At 55.4% G+C, this 24,684-nt stretch overlaps 7 protein-coding genes across 7 annotated transcripts; 3 read left to right on the top strand and 4 right to left on the bottom strand.

The window, feature by feature from the left end:
- Positions 1–2,409: 2,409 nt before the first annotated feature.
- Positions 2,410–4,091, bottom strand: F5144DRAFT_541612 (pectate lyase-domain-containing protein). The gene is made up of 4 exons (XM_066787173.1): positions 3,192–4,091; positions 3,060–3,139; positions 2,911–3,005; positions 2,410–2,831 (listed from the first exon to the last, which is right to left on the bottom strand). The coding sequence occupies exons 1-4, from the start codon at positions 3,616–3,618 to the stop codon at positions 2,435–2,437; spliced, it is 999 nt and encodes a 332-aa protein (XP_066639030.1). The 5' UTR covers positions 3,619–4,091; the 3' UTR covers positions 2,410–2,434.
- A 694-nt stretch (positions 4,092–4,785) lies between these two features.
- F5144DRAFT_660741 (uncharacterized protein) lies at positions 4,786–6,080 on the bottom strand (the record flags this gene model as incomplete). Its single annotated transcript, XM_066793271.1, has 2 exons — positions 5,866–6,080; positions 4,786–5,800 (listed from the first exon to the last, which is right to left on the bottom strand). The coding sequence occupies exons 1-2, from the start codon at positions 5,904–5,906 to the stop codon at positions 4,786–4,788; spliced, it is 1,056 nt and encodes a 351-aa protein (XP_066639029.1). The 5' UTR covers positions 5,907–6,080.
- A 232-nt stretch (positions 6,081–6,312) lies between these two features.
- F5144DRAFT_616062 (uncharacterized protein) lies at positions 6,313–7,676 on the bottom strand. Its single transcript, XM_066791824.1, has 2 exons — positions 7,471–7,676; positions 6,313–7,407 (listed from the first exon to the last, which is right to left on the bottom strand). The coding sequence occupies exons 1-2, from the start codon at positions 7,494–7,496 to the stop codon at positions 6,591–6,593; spliced, it is 843 nt and encodes a 280-aa protein (XP_066639028.1). The 5' UTR covers positions 7,497–7,676; the 3' UTR covers positions 6,313–6,590.
- Positions 7,677–8,078: 402 nt separating this feature from the next.
- F5144DRAFT_392965 (uncharacterized protein) lies at positions 8,079–10,550 on the bottom strand. The gene is made up of 2 exons (XM_066784731.1): positions 10,369–10,550; positions 8,079–10,314 (listed from the first exon to the last, which is right to left on the bottom strand). The coding sequence occupies exons 1-2, from the start codon at positions 10,453–10,455 to the stop codon at positions 8,242–8,244; spliced, it is 2,160 nt and encodes a 719-aa protein (XP_066639027.1). The 5' UTR covers positions 10,456–10,550; the 3' UTR covers positions 8,079–8,241.
- Positions 10,551–13,246: 2,696 nt separating this feature from the next.
- Positions 13,247–14,325, top strand: F5144DRAFT_392956 (uncharacterized protein). The gene is made up of 5 exons (XM_066784730.1): positions 13,247–13,410; positions 13,491–13,521; positions 13,587–13,786; positions 13,838–13,970; positions 14,021–14,325. The coding sequence occupies exons 3-5, from the start codon at positions 13,598–13,600 to the stop codon at positions 14,074–14,076; spliced, it is 378 nt and encodes a 125-aa protein (XP_066639026.1). The 5' UTR covers positions 13,247–13,410; positions 13,491–13,521; positions 13,587–13,597; the 3' UTR covers positions 14,077–14,325.
- On the top strand, positions 14,107–17,254 carry F5144DRAFT_596462 (uncharacterized protein; the record flags this gene model as incomplete). Its single annotated transcript, XM_066790802.1, has 6 exons — positions 14,107–14,174; positions 14,432–14,447; positions 14,573–14,623; positions 14,692–15,889; positions 16,235–16,381; positions 16,467–17,254. 6 exons carry the CDS (start codon positions 14,107–14,109, stop codon positions 17,252–17,254), a joined length of 2,268 nt encoding a protein of 755 aa, XP_066639025.1.
- A 1,302-nt stretch (positions 17,255–18,556) lies between these two features.
- On the top strand, positions 18,557–24,612 carry F5144DRAFT_596461 (uncharacterized protein; the record flags this gene model as incomplete). Its single annotated transcript, XM_066790801.1, has 12 exons — positions 18,557–18,683; positions 18,932–18,936; positions 19,041–19,449; positions 19,524–19,618; positions 19,694–19,715; positions 19,772–19,900; positions 19,973–20,222; positions 20,513–20,580; positions 21,148–22,059; positions 22,207–22,558; positions 23,630–24,416; positions 24,475–24,612. The coding sequence occupies 12 exons, from the start codon at positions 18,557–18,559 to the stop codon at positions 24,610–24,612; spliced, it is 3,294 nt and encodes a 1,097-aa protein (XP_066639024.1).
- Between the last annotated feature and the right edge of the window lie 72 nt (positions 24,613–24,684).

The following is a 24,684-nucleotide window of genomic DNA, read 5'->3' as shown; positions in this document are numbered from 1 at the left end:
CGAGAATATCTGGGTCGTGGTGGATAAGATACCCTTGAGAACCTCAACCTACCTATGGATAATTACAGAAGCAGGAGCTAGGATGGTTCCCGAACCGTTTCAAGAGGGCGAAGACTGTAGTACTACCGAAACCAGGAAAGGCTCCGCCGGTGTATCAGACCCCGGGGGGATACAGGCCCATTGCTCTGCTGCCAACCCTAGGGAAGGTAATAGAGTCAGTGGTCGCCAGGAAGGTCACTCAAACTGCAGAAGTCAACGGCCTCTTACCAGATGAACAAATGGGGAACAGAGCACACCGCTCCACAGAGCTGGCTGTCCGGCTAGTAGTAGCCCAGGTCCAGGAGGCGTGGAGACAGAAGGGTGCGGCGTCCCTATTGCAACTGGACATCTCAGGAGCCTTTGACACGGTCAACCACACCCGACTGCTAGCAACTTTGCGAGAAATGGGCTACCCGAGGTGGCTGGTCCTCTGGACGAGAGACTGGTTGACTGGTCGAGAGGCCACCCTTCTTTTCGACGGCAAGACGGCGGCACCGACGGCAATTCGGGCAGGGGTCCCCCAAGGCTCACCCCTTTCCCCTGTTCTCTTCATCCTCTATATTTCCTCATTATACAAGCAGCTAAAAGACGAGCACCCTCACTTGGCTATAACGGGGTTTGCGGATGACACCAACCTCCTGGTGTTTGGTCGAAACCCCGAGGCCAATGTCCGGCAACTGGAGGCGGCGTGGGAAACATGCATGCGATGGGCGGACAGTCGGGGGATGAAGTTCGCCCCGGAAAAGAGCGAACTGATCCATTTCAACAAGGGACGACGGCAGTGGACAAACCAGCTGGAACTCACTAACCCAGGGGGAGGCACCAGCCCCGTCAGACCGAAGGAGTCTGCCAGGTTCCTGGGAGTCTGGCTGGACCGGAAGCTCAACTGGAAAGCCCACCTTGCGGCGGTGGAGAAGAAGCTGAGGACCCAGAGCTATGCCCTGTCGAGGCTAGCGGCATCGACGTGGGGACTGGGTCTAGCCAAAGCGCGAGAAGTGTACACAAAGTGCATCCGGTCAGCGCTGGCCTATGGCGCATCGTCGTTCCACATTCCCACGGATGTGGGAGGCGAACCGGTGAAGAAAGGCATCACCAAGGCCCTCGGGAAGGCCCAGAACAAGAGCCTGAGGATTGTGGCGGGAGCCTTTAAGTCTACCCCCATCCGTAACCTCGAGACAGAGACGTGGGTACCACCGTTGGACTTATACCTAAACAAACGGCTTGCAGATTTCGAAAACCGACACCAACAACCCGATCTGGACGACGGCCAAGGCGGCAAAAAGACGGCGGGGAGCGTTATCCTTACCGCCTGCCGCAAGATACAGCAGAGACTCAGCTCGAGGAGGGGCAACAGGGGCCGACCGCGAACCTTGAGACCTCAAGGGCCCACGGCGGTAGAGAGAGCCGCGGGCACGATCATGCGCTGGACGGGGGGAACCATAGACACGGACAAGGCAGTAGAAGAGGCCTGGAGAGCGAGGTGGTTAAAGGAACGGGACGGCAGAGCAATCACCAGGCCGGCGGACGACTTTGACCATCAGCGGGAGACGCTATTCCGGAACGAAACCCTAAGGAGGCATGACGGTCTCAGCAAGGCGAAAAGCTCACTGCTCATTCAAATCCGGACGGGAGCAATAGGCTTACGGGACTACTTGTTTACACGGGAAGTCCCGGAGGTTCTGACGCCTGCCTGCGAGTGTGGCGAGGGACGAGAGACTGCCGAACACCTGGTAGTGTGGTGTTTGGCCCCACCGTTGACTCGAAGATGGGAGAGAACTGGAATTCGGACACGACGGGACTTTTACTCAGTTCTACACGGTATCAATCCCACGACTGCACGGCTTGCGAGGAGGATCCTCGACTGGCTGATGGACTCGGGGAGGCTGCCGATGTACAGCTTGGCCAGGAGGCTCGAGCTGGAAACGGCGGCCTGAAGCGCCCCCGTTCGGAGGCCAGGAGGCCTCCTCTCTTTGTATACGTAGACTCACCAGAACGCATCGTTCCTTGATTGTTGGTAGGGGTTTTTCACCCGGCCCGGGAGGGCACGGTTTTCCTGTACACTAAATAGCAGAGGGTCCGGCACGCCCTAGGGCATAGCGGAGTATGAATAATAATAATAATAATTACAGAAGCAAAGCCTTCCGGTTCCATAGGCATCCCTTACAAAGAGCCCGTGGCCCAGGAGGTGAAGCGCAACGTAGCCATTAATTGTCAGACCTAGGCGGCAACTAACCACGGGGAAGAAATTGACGATGTCCATCGATATGTTGATGTAATTATCGACTCGAAGTATGTGCAGCTAAACAAGTATGTACTAAGAAGCCCATCCCTCACTCACACCTCCACACCCCCTATTCACCCCACCCCCAGCCCCAACTCAACCACTCACTCACACTCAGCAGTTCGTGGTCAGCCCCGAAACCTTACAAAAGTTCCCATCCGGCCCGCTCCCAATCTTCGGCGGCTCCTTGCCACTGTTATTACCCGTAAAGCGATCGCAACTCTTGCCACTGTCCTGGCAGCTGTTGGTGACGGTGCAGGTGTCGCCGTAGTTGGTGTTGATGCCGCACAGGACGCCGCCGTCGACGGCCACGACGCCGTCGAGCACCGCGTGCCGCGCCCCGCCGTTGTTGCTGCAGTTGCCGCAGCTGCGCAGCAGCTTGCCGTAGTCGTTGGCGTAGAAGTTCTTGATGTTGACCGTCCCGAAGCCGTTGAACTGCACGATCTTGTCCGAGGCGTGGAAGGCGCCGCCGCCGATGATGTTGGAGGTGCCGCTGGATTGTTTGAGCGTTCTGGGGGCGGTGGTTAGTGGTTACATGTAGTGGGGGGGGTGCGGTTGGAGGAAGGGGGGAGGTGGGATAGTGAGCTTACATGGCGTCTTCGCAGACGTCTTGGAACCAAACGTTGATCAGGGTGCAGGTGCCCTTGCAGTGGACACCCTCAGCTTGGTTGGGGCCAATGATGACCTAAAACATGGTTAGCCCTGTGCTAGGTTCCTCTCGACATTATTCGATACGTACGTTGGAAAGAGTGGCACCGTCCTGGAGAACGAACATGGCCTCGGCCTCGCCTGTTTCCTCCTGTTCCGCACAGACCTTGGCTGGTGGCTGTCAGTTTCATATCTAAGTCAACTTCGCTTACGAGACACCTACGCGAACGATCGTAGTTCTTCATGCCGCCGTCGTACGTCTGCCCGGCAGCGACGGTGATGGGCTTCGACGTGGCCGTGGCACCGGAGCTCTTGGGCAGCGTGGTGGTGACGCCGCCGAATGTTTGAGTGGCCTTGGCCGTCGTGGTCACCAGCGTGGTCGGCTTCCCAGAGGCCGAGGTCGGTGCCGGGCCGCTGCCGCCGGTGAAGTAGCACGAGCACTCCTTGGAGATCTGGCTCGGCTTGTTACCGCAGTTTGAGGCCCAGGAGGGAAGACCCGTGGTGGCTGTCACGACGCTCTGGGTGAAAGTCGCGCAGAAGGCGGACGCGGTCGCCTGGTTGGCGCTGATGTAGCTGGCGCAGGCATTGGTGTTGGGGTTCAGACACCCGAGGGCGACCGGCAGGAAACCGAGAGCGGCGTAGCGGTGCATCTTTGAGCTTGAGCTGGGTGGTTGTGAACTTGGGGTTTGGCTGGTTGCTGAAGCTCGAAGTTGAAGCTTGGAGATGGCTCTCGGTTGCCTTTTATCACTGATCGTCAGGATACCGGAGTGTTGGGAACCCAGCCTAGATCCACAAGACGGGTGTTTCCGTCTTCGTATCTAGCCATCGTGTTCGCAGACGACGTGGAATCTCCCCTTTTCTCCACCACTCATAACCGGTGTTTCATATCTCCGAGCTCTGGAAGCAAGACTTCCGTGAATACCGGGAGTCGAAAAAAGGGGTAAATGAACCGTCAGGGCAAACCATACTGCTATCCAGCTCCGTTTCCTGCGCGCCTTGACTATTTGTGAGAACTCTTGCTTGTGGTTTGTGGAAACGACTCAGGGAGTGTCACTTGCAGCCCAACCCCAAGTCACGGACTGTCTTCCTCCTCAACCCTCCTCAGTCAGTGGCCTTACCATTGACAGATTTAGATATTTAGCGAAGTGGAGCTCCTCGTGGTCCTCGGGCCTGTGCCCCAGCTCAGAGTTGCAACACCATGACCGAAACTGGTATGTGGGCCGATCTGGTGGGCGGAGAATCAACCAAGATCTGAAATGCCACCAATCAAGCGACCCAAACTCTCGCAAACGTGCGGCCCCCTGGGCGAAGAGAGATGCGCCGTTGGGCAGCCGAGTGAAACGGAGCTAGCAAGGCTTGCTCGGCGCGCCCCTCTTAATCTGTGGTTAGGCTTTACTTGGTTGTTCTTTAGTCAACTTTCCGAGTGGGCAGAGACAGGTTCGGGGGAAACAGTGAGAAATATCTCTGCCGATGTTGTGCAACTAATATGATACATGGATACATGGCGATAATGTTAATAAGTAAGGTAGGTGAGGTAATTTAGGTTTCGCAGTGATATCAATGTAGGTAATGTGGAATCTGCAAGCAAGTTACGAATTGGTTACCTAACAGGGCGCGAATGGTTCCAGGTGTTAGCGAAAATGGGCGAGTATCATTGACGGGGGATATGGCTAATCCTCTATAGATATGACGTGGGAGGCTGGGATTATAGGAATCGAGAATCAACCAACCCTGCTGTTCCTAGATTGTAGCCGTAACCTCGCAAAGGGGCCCATCCGCAGGAGTTCGGGACTTTGCTGCGGTGATGATGACTCCTCTTATGATGAGTCCGATGATGTTGAGTCCCATGATGATGAGTCCGATGATAATGAGTCCACCGACGAAAGCCTGTCTTTCAGTTTGGCGTTTACGTACGCCGGCATTATCTCCGAGCAAACCCCGTCTTTGGCGTTTACGTACGCAGGCATTATCTCCTTGATAAAAGCAAAAGCCACTTCGCCGTCCGCCTCGACGAGGTCCTGAAATTGGGCGTCTTTCCAGAGAAGGTTCGCGTGGTAAGCGGCGTACATCATGATAAACGACTGCAGCGCTTCTGGTGCGGGCTCATCGTAACAGTATTGCACCAAGTCGACAAAATCTGCGAGTCTTTGGCCGTGAAATTCCATCTTGGTCGTGAGTGCGACCAGTAAATGCCCGAGCTTCTCTCGAGAAAGGTCCATGAGACGCGTGATGCCGTAATAGTCAGCGAAGACATACATCTTGGCATGGCAGAGGAAGATTTGGCTGTAGTCCTTCTCCAGGTCCGTGCGGGCCAGGAAGCTGTTCTTCTTAAACGGGTTTGCGGCCTCGATGAACCGATCCCAAAGGCGCCTCCTCTCAGGTTCCATGGTATCGTCTCGCCGGCTATGTTCGTTGTACCGGAACACCCTCCACTCTTTTAGCCTCCCCCCTCCGGCTTTTTCCAGACGTGGTACCTTGGGCTCCTCTGGTCGTTGTGTCTCAGTTCCTGGTCGTTCTCTCTTGAGACTCGTAACTGGTTCCGGTTCTTGTACCTGGGCGGCCGCCTTCGGCGCATGTTCAACATCAACAAGAGCGGACTCCGCAGCCTCGTCGATCTCGTCGTAATCCCCGGTGTATACATATTGGATGAATCGTGTAAAGGTGTTTTCATCGGCCCAATTCAATGTGGCAGATGCATTCCGAGCCTCACCGAAGCCGCCGTCGACTAGTTTTCGGAGAGCGAGCGATTGATGTGCGATTAGGGCTGAGCTGGCCGTGAACTCGCGCTTATCCGGGCCCACCACGAATCGGAAGGGTCTGGAGGACGAAATACTAGTATAGCAAGAGTTGTTAGTAGGGGTAATCTCGGAAATTGCCGGTTCGGGACGAGTACTTACCTTAGCCACGAAGGCCGCTCCTTGTGGACTTTTTGCTCCATGACGCCTTATTTTTCGGTGGTATCGCCGCGGGCAGGCTTTGATGTTCCTACCGTGTGATGGTGTACTAGTCGGTAATGTTATGCTCGTAGTTGCAGAATTGCTTGCTGTGATTCTGGATGAGGGAGGTAGGAGGTGCGGTTCGTTCCCAACGTTTCCTTTTTGGTCTCGCAGCAGATAATGCGATAATAAATACCGGGGAGTTGCCCCAATTCACCCTCCAAGTTCCATGAACAGTGCGTGGCGCCGCAACTCGACACCAAACAAGGTTCTAGTCTGCCGTACAAGCACATGGAGCTGATGAACAGCTAGCATTGTTCCAGGGCGCGAGTAATGTTCCCCATTTACCCCACTAGGTGACGAACAGAGGCAACCAAGACATGTTATGTGTCCTTCGAGTGATAGGTAGGCCCATTCAAGTCATGGGTCTCGCCCGGTAGTAATGTTGCCTCTTGACTAAACACAGGACGAAACGGCCCAGAATAGCGCGTAGGGCAATATCATATGAGGCATCTGACCATTCATTGGCGTGTCATTATATCGGTAAGTATGTATGTACCTGGGCACCTGGTGCAGTCGAGATGCCAAAGGCAGCTTGCCCAGCGAAAATGCAAACGAAATTTCCAGTTCGAGTATTAATTCCCAGTCCTGCCATTCTCCCAAAAGAGTCCAAGAAACCCGCAACCTCAATCCAACCTCTCCACCAACAACCCAACCAGAGAAGCGCCGAGTTCCGCGTGCGCCGCCAGCAACTTCTGAAACTCACTATTCTTCCACAGCCTTTCCGCATTGCAGGCAACATAGCGCAAAATCAAGGATGTCAGCGGATCCGGCGCAGGATCACTACCATCATAACAAAACTGCAACAACGCCACCACATCCTCCACCATCTCCTCATTCCCCCCTTTCACATTGAGGCCAAGCGCAATGAGCGTCCGCCCCAGGCTATACAACGACAAGCCCATCAGCCGATCAATACCATAACAATCCGCAAACAAATACAACCGGGTATAGCGGATCAGCATATCCGCGACATCATCACCCGGCTCGATGACGACCTCCTCAGACGGCGGCCTGTACCCCTTCGGACGGGCAGCGGCCACGGCCGTCCTGAAGGTCGCCCACGGATCGGGCTTGCGGCGGCGGCCGGGGCCCTGAGAAACAAAGCGCGCGGGGCGGGCGTCGTAGCCGGCGCTCCAGCCGCCGTCGTCGTCGTCGTTCCTGGCGCAGTCCTTGAGGGCGGCGTCCATGAGGCGGTCCCGCTGGTGGGTGGCGGTGCCGGCGACCTCGAAGGCGCCCGTGTAGGCGTACTGGATGAAGGTGATGAAGGTGTCCTCGTCGACGTCGTGCAGCTCGGCGTGCCGCTCGCCGGCCTCTTTGAACTTGGTGTTGTTGACGAAGGTGTTGAGCACGGGGGACTGGGCCTCGACCACTGCGGAGTGCATCGTGAATTGGCGTTTCCGCGGCCCGATGGAGAAGCGGTAGGGTTGGGAGGAGGCGATTCTGGGGGCTTTGTCAGTCTCACGTGCTTCGATGAGATGATAGGTGCATTGTGGTCGTGCTTACTTTTCCCACGGGATTGGTTGCTCCATGTTGCTGATGTGGTTGGAGGACTGGATGGTACTGTACCCTTGTGCAGTTGGGGGAATCTCGAGGATGTGATTTGAGAATAAGATTTAAATATTGAATCGTTGCAAATGACGTTGAGGGGAGGAGGGGAAGCTCAGGTATTACGAAGCTGACAAACGGGGGCGAAGTTAGGTCACCAATTGGGTGCCCTGCATGAGAGCCCAACCAACTTTGCACGGCATGAGGGCAATGGGATGGTCTTGATCTCGGTTTCAAAATTCAGCCCTCATGATGCGGGGGACGACAACCTGCGGCGAATGGGAATCGAAGTTGCGGCAAACGCGGACTCATCTGAATCAAAACAACCACGCTTTTGTATCTTTCTGGTGCATACGCATGTCCCTTGAATCACCACTTTCTGAGAATGGCTTGAAGCGTGCATAAGCCGCGGGCCACGTTCTTGTCGTTTAAGCTACTGCATTAGATTTAGCACCGGGCCAAGTCTTGTGTTTCTGCCGCCACCGGCTCCGGCGAGATGGTAGCCACGAGCCCCCTAAATGTAATGCACCTCGCATTTCTAGACTCTAGTGCTGAAGAAAAGTGAACCAGGCTTAAAATTCGTTTCGCACTGCATGAGATCGTAACCAGAGCCAAGCCATCATCAGGGATCTGAGTGAAAACATGAGTTCCATCGAAGCAAAATGTCCCTCCCCTAAATAATGCACGATATCATGGATTTGACTGACTCGAACATCCCCGAAATGACTCCTATTCTTGCACGTGGCCAACCACCTCACTTATCATGTCGTCATTCAAAATGCGCCACGGGTCAAACCCTTGATTGAATGAATCATCAGGGAGGCACCAATTCCCACTCTGTACACAGGGATTCCAGGCTGTCAAAGGCCTTGCGTGGCCATCGACACCACTCGCGTTCGACGCGGGTACTGCTCCATTGGTGAGGTGGGAAGAATCGAGGTCAATAAGCCCGTCTTGTTGGTAACCTCCCGCCCACTGGGCAACTGAGGACGGCCCTGGGAGGTCGATCCCAGGAATACCGAGACCGTCAGTGTTGAAAGTGAAAGCTGGGCCGTTCTGCGGAACTAGCGTATCGCAGTGGTTGAGCGAGATGATTGGGTTTTCGCCAGGCCCGGATGAACCGTTGGAGCAGGTAGAGGTCGGACCCAGACTATCAATATCGGTGTTTAGACACCCTGAAACACCGGTGTCCTCTCCTATGGTCGGCATGGGCCACCAAAGGTTTGGCTCTTGTTGGGGATTCCACTCGCCGGGGGCCAACTGCGCCACGGGGTCGTGAGCCCAGGTTAAACTGGGCGCAGCCGATGCTTGATGGGTGGCTACCGCTGAGACACAAGCATTTGAAGATAAGGTCCTTTCAAAGTCTTGTCGGGCCATGGCAGAGTCGGCGTAAAGGCGCTCCTCGGATGCCCTCTCTAGGAGCCATGTGATGAACTGCGCAATCACTGCCGCCTGCTGACTTTCCTCCGGCTCATACCAGCTGAGTCGCGGGTTGGAAAGAGCCTGGCAGCGAATATCGTCGAGGGCTTTCTTCCCCTCCGACCAAAGCCAGCTGTCCAGAAAGTTTCGAAATTTTTGTTGTCGGGGAAGCAAGTATATGCTCTCGGGAAATGGTTCGTTCGGAAACAGTGTCCGAAAGAGAAACTTCCACTTTTCGGGGTCTGGCATCTTCTTGCCGCCGAAATGAGCGCTGATGGTTTCCCTTTGTCGTTCGCTCATGAAGCAGCCACCAGGGTGGCTTCTTGGGGGGTTTTGACAGCCTTTGAGAAGGTGAAGGCGTACTAAATCGACATCATCATACACACTGCCACATCGAGGGCAGGTGATTGCGTAGTGTTTCTTGAGTAGATGATTCTTTACATCAATGATGCGCCGAAAGCCAGTCCCGCACTCATAGACGTAGTGCTGTGGCCTCCACTTTTGAAATGGGCATGCATACCACCGATCCTGTGCGTTTGGCATTGATGAGGCTGCTGTTGGGGCCGAATCATCTTCGCCGTCGTCATCGTCCTCATCCCCATCTCCGCATCCTTGGCCGATTCTGCGTCGACCACCTGCAAAATCTCTTTTGTTGTAGGGCCGACTGACGTCTCGAGCGGAAGGGCGCTGCGCTGCTTGATGGGCGGGACCCTTGCCTTTTCGTCGGCCGGGTGATCTTTGTGGGGGATGCGACCTCCAGTAAGCCTCCAGTTGTTCCAGAAGGTAGGCACGGGTCTCCTCGATTTCTTTCTGGATTTGACCTCGCTTAAACGCTGCATTCCTGAGGCCCTCCGAGTCCCATGACTTGCACGTCACTTCGTCCGCTGACTTGTATGTCCTGGCGTGTGTTGTAAGGGTGGCAGACCGCTCCGCGCTATCTCCAAAAGTGGCATCACAAAGGTCACTAGATCGGCTGCGTGCCTGGGTGGTGTTCAAGGGATCACCAGCGAAGAGGATGGCTCCGCCCCTCCACGAAAACTCGTACTGCCATGAAAGAGGACATGAGGGTGGTGGACGAGAACCCGACACCTCTGGATGTTCATCGATCTCGAAAGGTAAGGTGCGAGCGGCATCGTCGTAAACGATAAAATTCTTGAACACGAGAAGGGGTCGCGGCGGTTGGCCGGCCCAGCGAGACTGCAGGGTGCCTGCTGTGAACGTGGAGAAGGTTTCACCGCAGGAAGATGGGGTCGCTTCTGAAAGGGCATTCGTGGGCGCCTCATAGTTGGCCATCGGGGCAATCTCAGTTGCGGGGACAACAGGCACAGATGATGCCTCGACGTCCAAACTAACTAGGTCATTGTTCTGGATGCATAGTGGAACCTAAAACCGGGTCAGGATTCAGCATAATTGATGGCAATGGCTCCAGTAACTTACCGTCGTAGCCTGCTTGCGGACCGTGTGGGCGGTGCCATCGTGGGGGTTCGGTTCCTCCGCTGAAGGTTTGGGGCGAAACGGCAACATGATTGAGTGTCGTTAACAGCGTCGGCTGTGGCGTTGAGAAATAATTAAGGTTCGTGAGTGTTGCCAGTGGTCAGTGAGGCCTCGAGTTTGTGTTTCGATCCAAGGTGAGGAGTTTGTAAGCCTTTTATTTCCAAATCAAATCCGTAAAGGCCGTTTGCCTGAAAGTAATTATGATGAAAATGCAACTCCAATGTTTCAAAGTTTTTCAAACAACTCGAAAATGGCTGGAGTCAAGACCAACATGCCGTGGCGCGCCATTGGCTCGGATTCCAGGTTTTCAGATTTGGAACGATCAAGAGGAGCGCCAGCCCAGCGTTTTCAATTCCGGTGAAAATGGCTAACCGAAAATGGCGTTAGCTTTCTACAGGCTGCGCCTAGGCATGCTGCTGGCAATGCTGTACAACACGAGTTTCGTGCGGGTCAAGTCGTCGGCGGCCAACGGTTGGCGACAGTGCCTTGACATGGCCCACCCCCTGAGCGGCCAAGGTCGGTAGGACTACCCGCACGCCCAACTGGCATGGAACTCAGCTGCTGCGCCTTGCAATATGCCAAGAGAAACATGGTGGGCGGGAAACGCGTTTGGCTGACAAGGAACAAGATTTGTAACGCGTTGGAAGAACTCATGTTCTGGTCACAAGGCGGTGTGAAGATCACAGCACACAGCGGTATAAACGGTAAATAGAGCCGTGAAACGAAATAGTGAAAAGATATCGGGCATGTGCGCGTTCCCAAAGATACCTGGGTACGATTTCGATTCACAGATAGCGTCTCCAAACATGTAACTCAACCTCCGCTGTTAATAAGGTGGTCTCAAGCCCAAAAGAGCCATTATTGTTTTCAAAAGCTGGATTTTCTTGTCCATCTAGCTACTCGCCCTGGGCCCCGGCCTTCTGAGAAGGCACAGAAGAGGTTATTATGGGAAAAAGGTATGCGGAGGACAACCAGAGCTCTTGCCGTCCAGGGGCACCAGACTGGGAGCTTAGAGGTTATAACACGCTGGGATTTTAGGGGCATATCAACTACTGACGTGCATGATACAGTATCGCGATTCGGCAATGAAGTGCAACTTGACCTTAGATTTCACTCTAAAGCCAGTCACCGCGCTAGCCAAGTACAACTGCGTCACTGCCTTGGGTGACGGGTGGGTACATGTAGCTTACCTACCTAGGTAGGTTTCCAACCGGAAGTAACCCTACGCTTAAGTATAAACAGAGCTATGGACAACCACAGGATCGGTTTCCAGACCGTAGTGACATCATTCGAGCCCCAGCAGGCAGGAGTGAAACATACCTACCTAGGTAACCTAAACTACCGGCCTCCATCCCAACTCTCCCATTGAGCCCGACCCCCAAAACCACCACGACAACCATCTCAGCCACCATCTCCCCCTTCCCTCATCCCCCAACGTGCATCCAACCCGCACTCTCCACCCCCACCAATCCCAACCCAGGCAGACCCCAACGACAGCAGCACACTCGCCATCATCACCGGCACCAACCCCGCCCGACCAAGCCACAACAACAACGACGCCAACCCCAACCACACAAGCACCCTCGCCGGCTCGCTCCTCGTGCTGTGGATCATAAGCTCCTGCTCCAACCTTGGTGTACCCCCGACGTCGGGGGCCGTGACGGGCGGGGCGTAGTGTTCTTAGTTCAGGGAAAGTCCAGTTTCAAGTTTCTTAATGAACCTTTTGTCGCATTTGCGGTGTATTATTCGTCAATTTGTTTACTCCGAACTTGCTGCGCCTCATGTCTTGATCATGGCCCGGTGTTGTCCCGCTCGGTACGGGCAGGCTGGAAGCCACCATGGATTATCATAACATATCTGGTTAGTGTCATATCGGGGAAAGTACTGTAAAAGGTGCTTGAAGGGCCTGAAAAGTAGGTGAAGGGCACGTGCAAAGGGATTGTTCATCAAAATGCGGTGCGGTTTTGGAAGTGAGGAGGGTGGCGTCAAAAGGATGCCGAAGAAAAGAATTTCATTGGGATTCATCGTGCTGCCGCTCCTCAGCAGTGATTTAGTGCGACGACGGCTTGATATAATTCCTCCGGTTTTATCCTCTTACAGTTTCAGTGTTCCTCAACTTCTAAGTCGTAAAAAATGTTGTACATTTCCTTCAGGCTCAAGAGAGAAACGAACTACTTTGGGTCCAACATTCGGTGGGTAAGGTAGGTGGTTTGAAGAGTCCAAGGAACAGGCACTTTTCTTCTCTTCCTTTTCTTTTCCGACGCTCATAATATCACCAGTCAACTCTTCATTCTAAAGATACAAAGGAAACTCCGGCCAACCCGAGCCATCCCCCTGTCCAAAAGAAAAATGGACTGACTTCCAGAAACTGTAGTAGAGTTGCCGCTTGCATGTGTAACTCTGTGCAAAGGCGGCCCAGCCTACGCAGTCTCGGCGGTTTTTGCCGCCCGGCTAAATCACCCTCCTCCCTGTTACACCCTGAAAGTGAGCCTTCCCCGATATCCTGTGATCAACTCTCGCCCTCTCTGCCCCTCCCACACGAGCAGTCGACTGCGGTACCCACCCCATACCCGGCCTTCTTCACAACCGAGCCGATTAGGCTAAGCGTCGACTAATAAATAGCGCTGGAGAGCTACGAAAGGCTTATGAAGACAAGTTTACCCCAGTAACCCAGGTCTACCTAAACTAGCGTTCGCGTTTTATAAAGAGCTTAGTCAAAGTGCTTCATGCATTTAAGGTTAACTATATTTAGGTATGCTCCATTTGGAGTAGCGTTTGATGCTTATAATGCTTGTTGGGCTGCCCGATTCACCAATGAATATGCCGGTTGCATGTTACTCTGGGATTCAATCTCGAAAAGTCCCATGTGTCTTGCATATTGGTTGCTACCTACCCTGAGGAACTTTCCATCTGGCTGCACCCTCGGACTAACGCACTCCGGAGCGTTCTGCAGCTAGGGGGCTCAGGACCTATCGACAGACTGTGGTAAGTCCGAGGCTTCGGACCCTTCACGTGAGGAATACCTCGAAGGGCGGGTTGGGTGCAGCTGGTGATTGTGGTATTAGGAGCATAAATACACGACGAAGCCTCCCCTCGGTATGCACGCTGTTAATTTCGGCCCAGACAAGCTTTTTGCACCCACCCAACTGACATCATGAAATCAATTGCATTCATGTCGCTCTTGGCGGCAGCCACGGCGGAATATATCAGCGTAACATGTCGGAACCTAGCTCTCGACCCTACCACTGAGGTCCTGAGCGGGGAGTGCAATGACGGCCAAGGAGACCATGCTGCCTGGCAGCCGACGGCGTTGGACCTCAACACTTGTCTCACGTATGACGCAGCACAGGGAAAGATTGTGGTAAGAAAAAAACCACCATCTTATTCAACTGCAAAACTAATACGATAGTAGTGGCAAGGCAGCGGCAACTTCGGGGCTCAATGCGATGGCTGCTCCCTCTTCCGGACGACGGACCCGATCTGGGGAGGTCAGCAGCTCAACATTGGGTGCACCTGCGCGGGAAAAGAGGCCTCATTTCTGATCGGTAGGTTCCCAGAGACCTGACAAAGTGGAAAGGCTAACAAAACGCTACAGAGGAGAGTTACATTGACAACAAGTTTGGAACCCTTGTCTGTTCGCGGTACTGGTAGGCTTGGAAACACATGCAGTAGAGGCCCACAATGGTTCGATTCTCGTGTGAGCGCCGAACGACGGGGCGCAGAAAACGCAAGAGCTTTGAGGAAGCCTTGTGCGTTGATGTCCAGTATCCAAGGATTCCGGGCCCAGGACTAGGCCAAATGTAAATAGGATGAGAAAAGTTCAACCAACCCGCTTCCGTCTTGTAATAACTGTATCGTTATCTTGAAGCTAACTGGATGGAAATTTTCCCATTTGGAGGACTTGTTAATGGTTACTAGCGAGGTAAGGTAGCTCGGCTGGTATTTGATGCTCTTCGGCCGAGTCTGCTTCTTCCAAGCAAGAATTCTAAGAGGTTTGGTTCGGAAGGATTGGTCTGACTTCTGTGAGTGGGTCCTGATAAGTGGGCCGGAACATGAAATAGAGAGCTTGGCTGTCATCTCGGAGCCATCCCTCGATCATCGAATGGCGGTAAACGTCAATCGTTGAGTTTGATGGCCGCTTAATCAGAAATGTCCCTCACTGTTTTCCACCCATTTTTGCGCCTCCCAGCGGAGCTACGTTGGCAAATATACCTCTTGGCAACGCAGCCCCGCTTCGTGCAGCTGCGGGTTGAGTCCCTCGTCGAGGTCACCGAAGAGGAAGAAGAGGAAGGCCTCACCGACGTCGACGTCTTCGTCGCCCGCCTGGCCCCCTGGAACCTGACTCTTGATCCCTCTCTTACATACTTTGCCCACGACTGGCGCGACCGCATCCAATTCCGTGAGGCCCCCCGCTCAGAATGGCGCTTCCAACCCCGCGACCCAAACAACGCGACCCAGACGCTGCTCACCGCGTACGGCTTCAGCACCACTAAGTCGCGCCCGCAGCCCTGGCGGCCAACCCCCCAACACCCCGAAATCCCGCCCCACCTCCTCTACACCCAGCCCAAAGCCGCCTGGCAAATGACCCGGCCGCACGCGCTGTACAGCGCCGCGCCCATCCCACCCCTCCTACACACCTGCGCCGAGTCCCGACAGGTGCTGATCCGACACGGCTACGAGCTCGCGTTCCGGACGCGCAGCACAGGGCCCCGCACGTGGTTCTGCTTCCGCGACGACACGCTGTACCTGCCGCGGCTCGCCCACGAGTGGAACGAGCCGGATTGGCGCATCAACGAAGACAGCGACAACCCGGGCCCCTGGGACCTGCACCCCGACGACCTGGTCCGCGTGCGCCGCCTCGCGCTGGAGGCCGTCTACGTCGGGGGCTACCACTCCGATACGTCGCGCACGCTCCGCCTGTGTCCGAATGTGCGCGAGTTGTTTGCGGTGCAGGGGCGGGTGGCCTGGGGGGATCGCGATCAGCTCTTGTACGGGTGCAGTGCGGCTGCGCGGGAGGAGATTGAGAGGGCGGAGAATGGTGGGGATGATGATGAGTTGTGGGAATGGATCGAGTGCGATGAGGCCGATGCCGCGCCGCGCGCTTGGTGGGGGCCGGGCCGGAGTCATATGACCTGTGGCGTTGGGCTGTATTGTACCGGCTACGACGGGGAGCATCTCTTGCAATGGAAGAGGGCGCACGGCGGCGACTCGGCGGGCTACTTTGACGCGTATGTCAAGTACATGGAGACTAAGTTCACCGAGGAGCTCGAGGAGGTCCTGCAGGCGGAAAAGGGTGAAGTCAAGCCCTGGAATATACCGAGTGTCAAGCTAGTGATTGTTGGAACACGGGTCTCGATCCAAGCGGTTTACAAGGCCCGGGAGCTGTACTGGTTGGCGCTTCAAGAAGAAGAGGAACGGGAGCAAGAGCGTGGAGTCTCACCGTCGAATTGGGTAGGAAATGAGAGTTATGGGCCATATTAGTTAGCGCTGGTTATTAACACAGGGACAAGAAAGAAGCTACCTAGGTAGGTAGGTAGATAGGTACTTTACCCACATGTAGGTCGTTGAATCGGAGTTCATTACTGTTTAGCCCGAGTGCCTGCCCAGCTCAATTTGAACCATTTTTGTTGACACCTTGGAAATTCGTATGTCTTCTCTGAGTCATTCCTGTTAAGGAGATGGTAATCAACCTCTAGGCAGCCGCCCCACAATTTCCAGGGGGTTTCCATGTTGGGAAAACCGCGAATCCTGGCGCCCAAAACTCTCTTGGTCAACATCGACACAACACCCAACACTCCCTTTTTTCAAGGCTTCCCCCATTCCAGCCTACCGTCCACTCGCCGCCATGAGTCTATCACCCCGCCAGACGCGCCTCCGAAGACGGCAACTCCTCCTTACACAAACCCAAACACCCATCGAACTCAACCCTGGCACCAAACCACAACCACAAGAAACAGTCAACAACCCACCCTCTCCAACTCCCCCCATCATCCCCCTCCCCACCCGCCTCACCCGCACCCACACCAAACTCTCCCCCCAAGACCACGCCCTCCTCCTCACCAAACAAACCCGCCTCCGCCTCCAACCCCCCACAACATCCACCCCCACAACAACCACCACCACCACCACCACACCCCCAACCCCCTCCACAACCCTCTCCACAACCCTCATCTTCGCCCACGCCCAAGCCGGCACAGCCGTATGCATCCACCCCTCCGGCCTGCTCCTCACCTGCGCACACTGCATCGCCGAGACCGAGGCCGAGCTCGACCTGTCCCAGTCCCACGCCCTGCTGTTCGCGTCCTCTGGGGATGTTGTTATTGCGCAGTGCGTGGCCTGGGATGGGAGGCGGGATTTGGCGTTGTTGCGGGTTACGGGGGCGCAGGGTGTGATGTCGTCAGGAGGGGGTGGTGGTGATGATTCCGGCTGGCAGTTCGAGTTTCCGGCGCTTGGGATTGCCGAGCGGGTTCCTGCGCTTGGGGCGAAGCTGGTGTGTGTCGGGCAGCCGGGGAGTGAGGATCTGGAGTGTGAGGAGGAGGGGGTGGAGACGGGGTATGAGGTGGTGTGTGTGAGTGAGGGGCGGTTTCGGGGGTATGCGGAGGGGCAGGATGTGCAGGATAATGAGGAGATTGGGGCACTGATGCATACTTGTTGGACGTATTGGGGTCATAGCGGGGCGCCGTTGGTGGAAATTGGGAAGACGGCGCGGATGGGGGGGATGTTGGTGGGCTTGCATAGCTCGTGGGACGAGGAGACGGGGATGAGGAGGGGGGTGGGCGTTGAGGCGATTCGAGAGTTTTTGAAGGGGAGGGTGCCTGGTTTGGAGTGAGGCTATAATAGAAGCAGGAAGCGCTTATGTCCAGGGCCTACAGCAAAGTTCTCGCTGAATGGCTTGATCAGGCTCTCGTTATCTGAAGGCAATGGTCGAGGTCCTAGGAAATCAGCATTTGTCTTTGTTAATATGTACGGCGATGCCTTCTTAGGAAGAACGTGTGCCCTTACAGCATGTTGGGGCGCAGAATATTGGTTGAAGGTGGCGTGTAATACAGCAGAGAGTAAAAGGAAGGGCTGCTACTGTACACATCCATGGTCCTGTTTCGCCCTGAATCAGTAACCCCAGGCACTCAGCGGATTTAACTGTTAAGATTGAGGTTTATATATGTTTTCCAACTTAAGTTACAGTTGATAGTGGCCCCGTTTCACGGGTTGAACCACATACGCAATCCTTCGACGACCTAAGGATAGTGAAGGTCCAGAGTTACAAGAGAACCGGGGTCTAGTATCGAAACCATTTGAAGGCAAGAACTCGGTACTTTCGCTCCCTATAATCAAGAAGTAAGACGCCTTTTGCTAGCGGAGCTGCTAGTACTATCTTCCCCAACAGTTTGCAAGAGACTGCGTCCCGCTCCCCTTGTGTTCGCGCCAGTAGCATCCGGCGCGAAGGGACATGCCCGGGTCAAAGCCAGTCCAGTTGAGGGTCGGTCCGATCAATCCCTACAATGTTCCAGCGGAAGTTTAGGGAGGGTGGGCTTTTAGCCCACACATGGCCTCCAAGGAGGTAGTTAAATCTTTCGCAACAATTTCCTATTCGACAAGAGGGAGGGGGGAATTAGTCCGTTGGTTCTATGGTTCTGAACTGTTCCACATTGAGTCAAGTCTGAAGAGGGGGCAGGTTACAACGAGAGGATGCACTAGTGATACCTTGTGAATTTTATTGGTTACCAAGTCCCCTGCTGCCTGTGAACCACCATCACAACTTTCTCGCGGGAGAACCTCAGTCCATGCTGACAGTGTGTTGGATCTTGGGGCGGGGTATTTGGCCTGGGGAAAAAAAGTGATTGGTTTTTTTGAGACTCTTGAAGCCATTGAAACGTTGCAATGCACCTTCAGCCGCAAACATCAAAACACAATTCGCCGGCTTGGCCACCGATGATACTGTGGTGAACGAAGGGAAGAGGAAGTTGGGGTAGGAGAGACTGACCGGGGTGAAGGGTGGCTCCGGTCTAAGTCAGTTATATAGTTAGGTACTCTTCTAGTGCGTCTCCCGAGCTGCGTCTTTCAGTTTTGTCGGCTCTTTAAACAAAGGCCTACACCGCCTTCTCACATATCGCCTGAGACATTGGTAAACATCATGGTGTTACTCACGGCCGTCATTCTTGGCATTGCTAGCCTCTGCCAGGCCGACATTCGGTGGAGCGGGGACACCATCTTGGTTCCCGGTCGGATCAAGAATCCCAAGGCTCTCGCGGCAGCCAACCGTAAGGCATCAGGCTTGTCGGCGTCTCCCGCGTCAGCAATGCGCGGAAGCCCGTCCGGTGACCTCGCTGCCGACCGGATCTTGGGCCGTGACCTCGGCTTGTTCGACAGACAAACCTGTCCCCCGACCCATCCGTGTAAGTTGTGACACGATTTGACACCCCTCAACCTTTCCTTTAAGAGTCTACAAAATGCTGACAGCATAAATTAGTCCCCTGTGCCGGCAGATGTTGCCCCATTGCATCCCCAGTTTGCGTATGTACATACCTTCCCTATGCTTGCAGAGCAAGCTGTGCCGCGCCCTGTCATACCCATGCTTGAAGTGTTAATAACCTCGCACTCAACTAACTCCCCCACAGTGCATCTCCGTCAACGGAGGCTGTTGCGCCTCGAGCAAGCCCGTGTGCCAGCCCAGCGGGTGCTGCGCGACGGGCACAACCGAGTGCGCCAACGACCCGCGCACCTGCAAGAAACCAGGCGAGACGTGCTGCGGTAACGGCTACGTCTGCCCCTCCACCAAGCCCGTCTGCTCCGGCGGTCTCTGCTGCCCCAAAGACACGACCCTGTGCCTCAACGACCCGACCATCTGCAAGGAGCTGGACGAGCAGTGCTGCGGTGGTGGCAGCTTGTGTCCCGTCTGGGCGTCGTGCTGTGGGACGGGGGCTTGCTGCGATCCGTCGAATCCCGAGATTAGCCAGTGCTGTAAGGGATCGTCTGCTGACAAGGATACGTGCTGTGGCGAGTATGAAGTCTGTTGTGACGGGTGGTGTAAGTGTGGCCATTTGAGGGCCAGAGTCAAAATGTGCAGATGTTTTCTCACAGTAACTGACTCCGTTTCGCAGGCTGCCCGGAGTCTTCGACGTGCAGCTCCACCCCTGGATACTGCAATGTGCCGGTTCTTGAGTTTGGTTACGTGCCTAACAACATCATCTCCGACGTGAGTATTGTCTGTGTGGTTATTTGGGTTCGGGTGGTTCATGAAGCCAAGAGCTAACGCTGTGTGCCCATCTAGCTGGTCGAGAACACTTGCCTCGGTAATCCTAGAACATGTCAAGACTTAGCCGTAGCCACCAGCTGATCAGTCAAATAGGAATACGACGCCAGATCGCGTTGGGACGCCCGGAAACGACGCCGAATCAGCAAATCTTAACGTACTACGGGCCAGGCTCTCCCAACCGCGAACTATCAGATTGCAGGAGCTCGCGTGGATGCTGCACAGGTACGTACCCAGCGCTAGACTGCGGCAGATGTAACGAGATGACTGACCTCGAATGCCTTCCACGTTCATCAGGCCGGACAGTCCCAGCAGGGGAACCGGGGGCGGGGGACAAGGCCACCTGCGATGAGTACCCGTTCAACTCGGCCATCGAGGGCGGAGCGGATGCGCACGTTGCCTGTGTGGATGAACACGCCAACAGCGGCGGGGGTGATCTGATCGGGCAGATGGTTTCCGGCAAGCACCGTGGCTTCAAGTATGCTTTGAGGGTAACGGGCATCGACTGCACGACTGTTCAGGAGTCTGACGTCCACGGCTGCAACCCGTAAGCGAGGCTCTGTGCAGGTCACCAGCAATGATGGATAGAAGTCCAAGCCGAACCTAGGTTGGTCGGGTTTGGCGAGCTGGCGACAAACTCAGTACCGGCTTGAGAGAGCCGTGGAAGCGTGCTAGGGCGAGGCCAGCTTTGGGCCAAGGGGAAAGCGAAAAAACGGTAGTTATGTGCCATTTGGGCTAGTGGTAACGAATGAATCCTCAAGAGTGACAATATTTGGGTGACTACACGTAGACGCCCCTAACTGCGCCAGATGCTGAAGCAGTCATCTTTATCCGAAGGGCGTGGGAAGAGGATCTTGCCATGCCGGCTACAACAGCTTTGATGGCAACCGATTCCAATTGTCTCAGTGCCTAGGGGGGTAAGGTCCTAACTGAGCATCATGTTCGTGCGGTAAGACGGGGGCGACATCCCCCCGGTTAGGCTGATTCTTGGAGACGAGCTGAAGGGTTAGGGGATATACCTATACAATTTGACGCAGCCATGTGTTTCAGGAGGACCAATGGAAGAAGCGAGGGTTCATATCTCAGCAGTTATCTTCGTTGGGTAACTTCTTCCGTTTTTGGGTTCGGTCTGCGCCCGCCTGAGTCACGACTGGACATGAGGTACCTTGATGATTCTCATGTCGTCACTGGTCAAGTTTGTACCCCGCGCGACTGGATACTATTGACGTCCAACCAAATCAGCTGTCGGTGAGGGAAAGCAGAGGGATCAAAGAGGACGAGATTCAGCGTATCGACACGTGCCTGCTTCCCAGACCTGGATTCATTAAATCCGATTCAGCCTCCCGTCACATCACACCAGACAACAACCTAACACAGTCACTTCTCTCTCTCCAGTCGTTGGCCCTTTTTGCACTCCTCGCACAACAACAATAATATTCGACATAATTATTAATCCTAATTACAACCCCCAGGAATCCCAGCCACACAAAAGTCTACAATGGCAACACTCTCGCTGTCCTGTGGGCTTTTCGGGCGCCTGCGCAGACGCAAACGGCCAGCCAAGAATGCAACGTCAACGTCGCCCGTGGCCGTGGCACCGCCCGCGGCGCCCGTTCAAGGTCCTATAAACTTAGAAACGCTACCAGCCGAACTGCGATGCCTGATCCTCGGATCCATCGAGGAGCTTGAGGACCTGAAGGCACTGGTATTTGCATCACCCGTCTACCATGCGCAGTACCTCTCCCGCCGCATATGGTTTCTCCGCCGGATACTCCAGAACACCCTTGGCAACGGCAACGTCCTCGCAGATGCATACGCCACCCACGCATCTGGTTTGCTGCGCAAGAATGGACCCAGATCATGCACCCACCCTGAAACCCTCCGCCTCTTCATGATGCAATATTCTGCCCATCGTTCAGCCCCCCCCGAGCAACTGTGGACCCAAACCACCACCACCGAAGCAGACCCCGTCGGGATGGCAGCTTTCTATCTCGGCGTAGCGCGCCCACTACTACAGCCGTGCGCGACCATGTTCTTCACCCGCCTCTGCTCATCTCTCCCTGTCGGCCCACTTTCCCGTACGGAGCGCACGCGTCTCCTCCGCGCACTGTACCGCTACCAGACGTACTGCAACCTGTTCGGCATGGGCACCACGGGGGAGATCAAGCCAGTCGACGTTGCTAAAGAAGAACGGCTGATGAAGTTTTTTTGCTGGTTCTCGCCGTGGGAGATCCAAGAAATCGAATGCATCTATATTCTTTTTCGGGACAAATACGAGGCCTTGTTCGATGTCATTAAGGATGACGTCGCCAAAGACCATCCGCGATTCCAGGGATCAGAGAGGCCGTGGGCGCCCCTGGGGTCCTTCGATCTCACTTCACCTTGTGAGTCAGATTTCATTTGTCCTTGTGAGTTTCATACTAGCGTATCCCGTCCTACTTCCCCTACGATCCCTCGCCTTCTTGACATCCCCGATAATCCCGAGACCCCCCCCCCTCTTCCTATTTCGGATATACTAACGTTCTGTCCAGACCAGCGCTCGAACCTGCGCGAAGGCACCGCGTCCCGCGGCCTGCAGTCCTTCCTCCAAGTCCTGCAAGCCACCGAGCACGAAGCGCTCGTCGCGGCCATGCAGCAGCACATGACCTCGCACATCGACTTCATGGAAGACGCCATGACGTGGTCGGCGCAGAACCGGCGGCGCCACCTCTACCACCCGTCGCCCGAGGACGACGCGCAGCGCCGGCGCGACCCCATGCCCTTCCTGGGCGACCGCGAGGGCGAGGGCGCCGACGCCCCGCCGCTCGCCTGGGTCATCATGTGGCGCGGCCAGTACAAGAACGAGTTTGGGTACGCGGTCAAGGACAGGTTCAAGAAGTGGGGGTTTGTGTTTTGGGACTGTAGGCGGTTGAAGGAGAGTGGTAGGAGGAAGACGCTGGTGCGCGAGCTGCCGGATTCGGCTATGGGTAGGCCTAGGCGCTAGAGGGGGGTGGCTTGAAAATTAAGGATGCATTTGGCTGGAAACATCGGCGAGACGAGGGAGAATGGTGTGAGGGTTGTCGTCATACTAATAATCTACCTAGGTAGGTAGTGTATATTTGTACCGGCAGTTCTCCCAGTGACTGTTTTGCGATGTTGATGGACGAAAAGGAAAGTCTCAAGCCTGTGGTACGTGGGAGCTGACTCACACCAGGCTTGTAAGACATACTGGCAGCTGCTAGATGGGTACTCGGCGTGTGCAGACATAGGTACCTTATCTATGTTGGATAGTTACGTGTAACTCACTTTTGTGCCAGCTAGGTACAGAGACCTACACGGTGCAAGATGTAAGGTGCAGGTGCGAAGTTTTAGTCTGGTACAATTCTCTAACTCGTCCAGTTCTGAGGCCCTAGGATCGACCTTTGGAAGAACAACACCAATAACCCCTAAATGGACGAAACACAGCTCAGCCAACCCCACCCCCCAGATTGTCAACCCAACCCTCAACCCCAGTGCCCCCTCCACACACCTCCCGCGTCAGCCCTGATTGGCTTTCGCCAGCCATCCCTTCCGAGATTCATTACCTCTGCCATATTTCCGACACATCTACGACTTGGCAATCATGGAGGCACTCGACGCGATCCTCGCGAGATACGTCACTCAAGGCGATGACACCCGCGACAAGCTTCTCGGGGCAGCATTCGTCGTCGTTGACAGCAACAGTAAACTCCAGCCACCTGTCCAGTCCCATCCCCGCCCCCTTAACTAACAACTCACCATCCCAGAAATCCTCTACGAAGGCGCCGCCGGCCGCATCTCCATTCCCTCCAACAGCCCCCTCTTCACCCCCTCCTCCCTCACCTGGGTCGCCTCACTCAGCAAAATCATCACCATCCCCGCCATCCTCACCATCACCGAACGTGGCCTCTTCTCCCTCGACGCCGACGTCCGCCCCCTCCTCCCCGAACTCGCCAGCCTCCAAATCCTCCGCGGTTTCCACCCCACCACCGGCGCCCCCATCCTCGAAGACACCCCCAACACCCCCATCACCCTGCGCCACCTCCTCACCCACACCGTCGGCCTGGCCTACGACATCGCCGACCCCGACATCACGAAATGGTCCGCCTGGATCAGCAGGACCGACACCAACCTGCAGCACACCCTGGCCGGCTGGACGACCCCCTTGAAATTCACCCCCGGCCAGGGCTGGCAGTACGGCACGGCGATCGACTGGGCGGGGCAGCTGGTTGAGCGCATCACGGGCCGGACGCTCGGCGCCTACCTCGAGGAGACTATACTGAGGCCGCTGGGTATGGCGGATACCACCCTCCATTCCACCTCCAGGCCTAATATCGATAAGGCGGGCTGCACGCGGCGGGATCCCGTGACGCGGTCGCTGGAGATGTCCCCGCTGCCAGTGCCGCTGGAACCGCCGGTGGAGAGCGCGGGTGCGGGGTTGTGGATGACGGCGCGGGACCATGCGCGGATGTTGCAAGCGTTGCTGGCTATTTCTGAGGGGGGTGAGGGAGGTGGGGTCTTGAAAAGGGAGACGGTCGACGAGATGTTTCGTCCGCAGCTGGATGAGGTGCAGCGGGCGGCGTTGCAGGATACGGTGGGTCGTCAGCATGATACGATGATGCCGGAGTTTCCGCCGGGGACGGTGGTGCAGCATGGGATGGGAGGGATTGTAAACGTGGAGGATGTGCCCGGGAAGAGGAGGGCGGGGAGTATGCAGTGGATGGGCATGGCGAACTCACATTGGGTAAGTTGCTCTGTGCGGTCGTTGGGGTAGGAATTTGAGTAACTGACAACGGGGACAGTGGATCGATCGAGCGACGGGCATTGCGGCGACCCTCATTGTGAATATTGACCCGTTTCCGGATGATATTGTGATCAAGCTGTACGACGAACTTGAAAGGGCTGTATATGGAGAGTTGTTGGCGGAGCTGCGGAAGTAGATTAGTGGAAAACGTAGGTAGGTAGCGTTCGCTGCAGAATCATGATATTCTGGACCATCAAAGAGGTGACGT

This window comes from Chaetomium tenue, assembly GCF_020726465.1.
Source record: "Chaetomium tenue strain MPI-SDFR-AT-0079 chromosome Unknown F5144scaffold_7, whole genome shotgun sequence".
NCBI lineage: Eukaryota > Fungi > Ascomycota > Sordariomycetes > Sordariales > Chaetomiaceae > Chaetomium > Chaetomium tenue.
Note: the sequence above shows the minus strand (reverse complement) of the source record. Positions and strands in the feature narration are given on the sequence as shown.

Coding starts and splice junctions, on each gene's coding strand:
- F5144DRAFT_541612 (XM_066787173.1), bottom strand. CDS start 3,618: ATGCACCGCTACGCCGCTCTCGGTTTCCTGCCGGTCGCCCTCGGGTGT. Junction 3,140..3,191: donor GAAGAACTACGATCGTTCGC/GTAGGTGTCTCG, acceptor GACAGCCACCAG/CCAAGGTCTGTGCGGAACAG. Junction 2,832..2,910: donor GACGTCTGCGAAGACGCCAT/GTAAGCTCACTA, acceptor CACCGCCCCCAG/AACGCTCAAACAATCCAGCG.
- F5144DRAFT_392956 (XM_066784730.1), top strand. CDS start 13,598: ATGTCGCTCTTGGCGGCAGCCACGGCGGAATATATCAGCGTAACATGT. Junction 13,787..13,837: donor CAGCACAGGGAAAGATTGTG/GTAAGAAAAAAA, acceptor ATACGATAGTAG/TGGCAAGGCAGCGGCAACTT. Junction 13,971..14,020: donor AGAGGCCTCATTTCTGATCG/GTAGGTTCCCAG, acceptor AAAACGCTACAG/AGGAGAGTTACATTGACAAC.
- F5144DRAFT_616062 (XM_066791824.1), bottom strand. CDS start 7,496: ATGGAGCAACCAATCCCGTGGGAAAA. Junction 7,408..7,470: donor CAACCAATCCCGTGGGAAAA/GTAAGCACGACC, acceptor CAAAGCCCCCAG/AATCGCCTCCTCCCAACCCT.
- F5144DRAFT_392965 (XM_066784731.1), bottom strand. CDS start 10,455: ATGTTGCCGTTTCGCCCCAAACCTTCAGCGGAGGAACCGAACCCCCAC. Junction 10,315..10,368: donor TCCGCAAGCAGGCTACGACG/GTAAGTTACTGG, acceptor ACCCGGTTTTAG/GTTCCACTATGCATCCAGAA.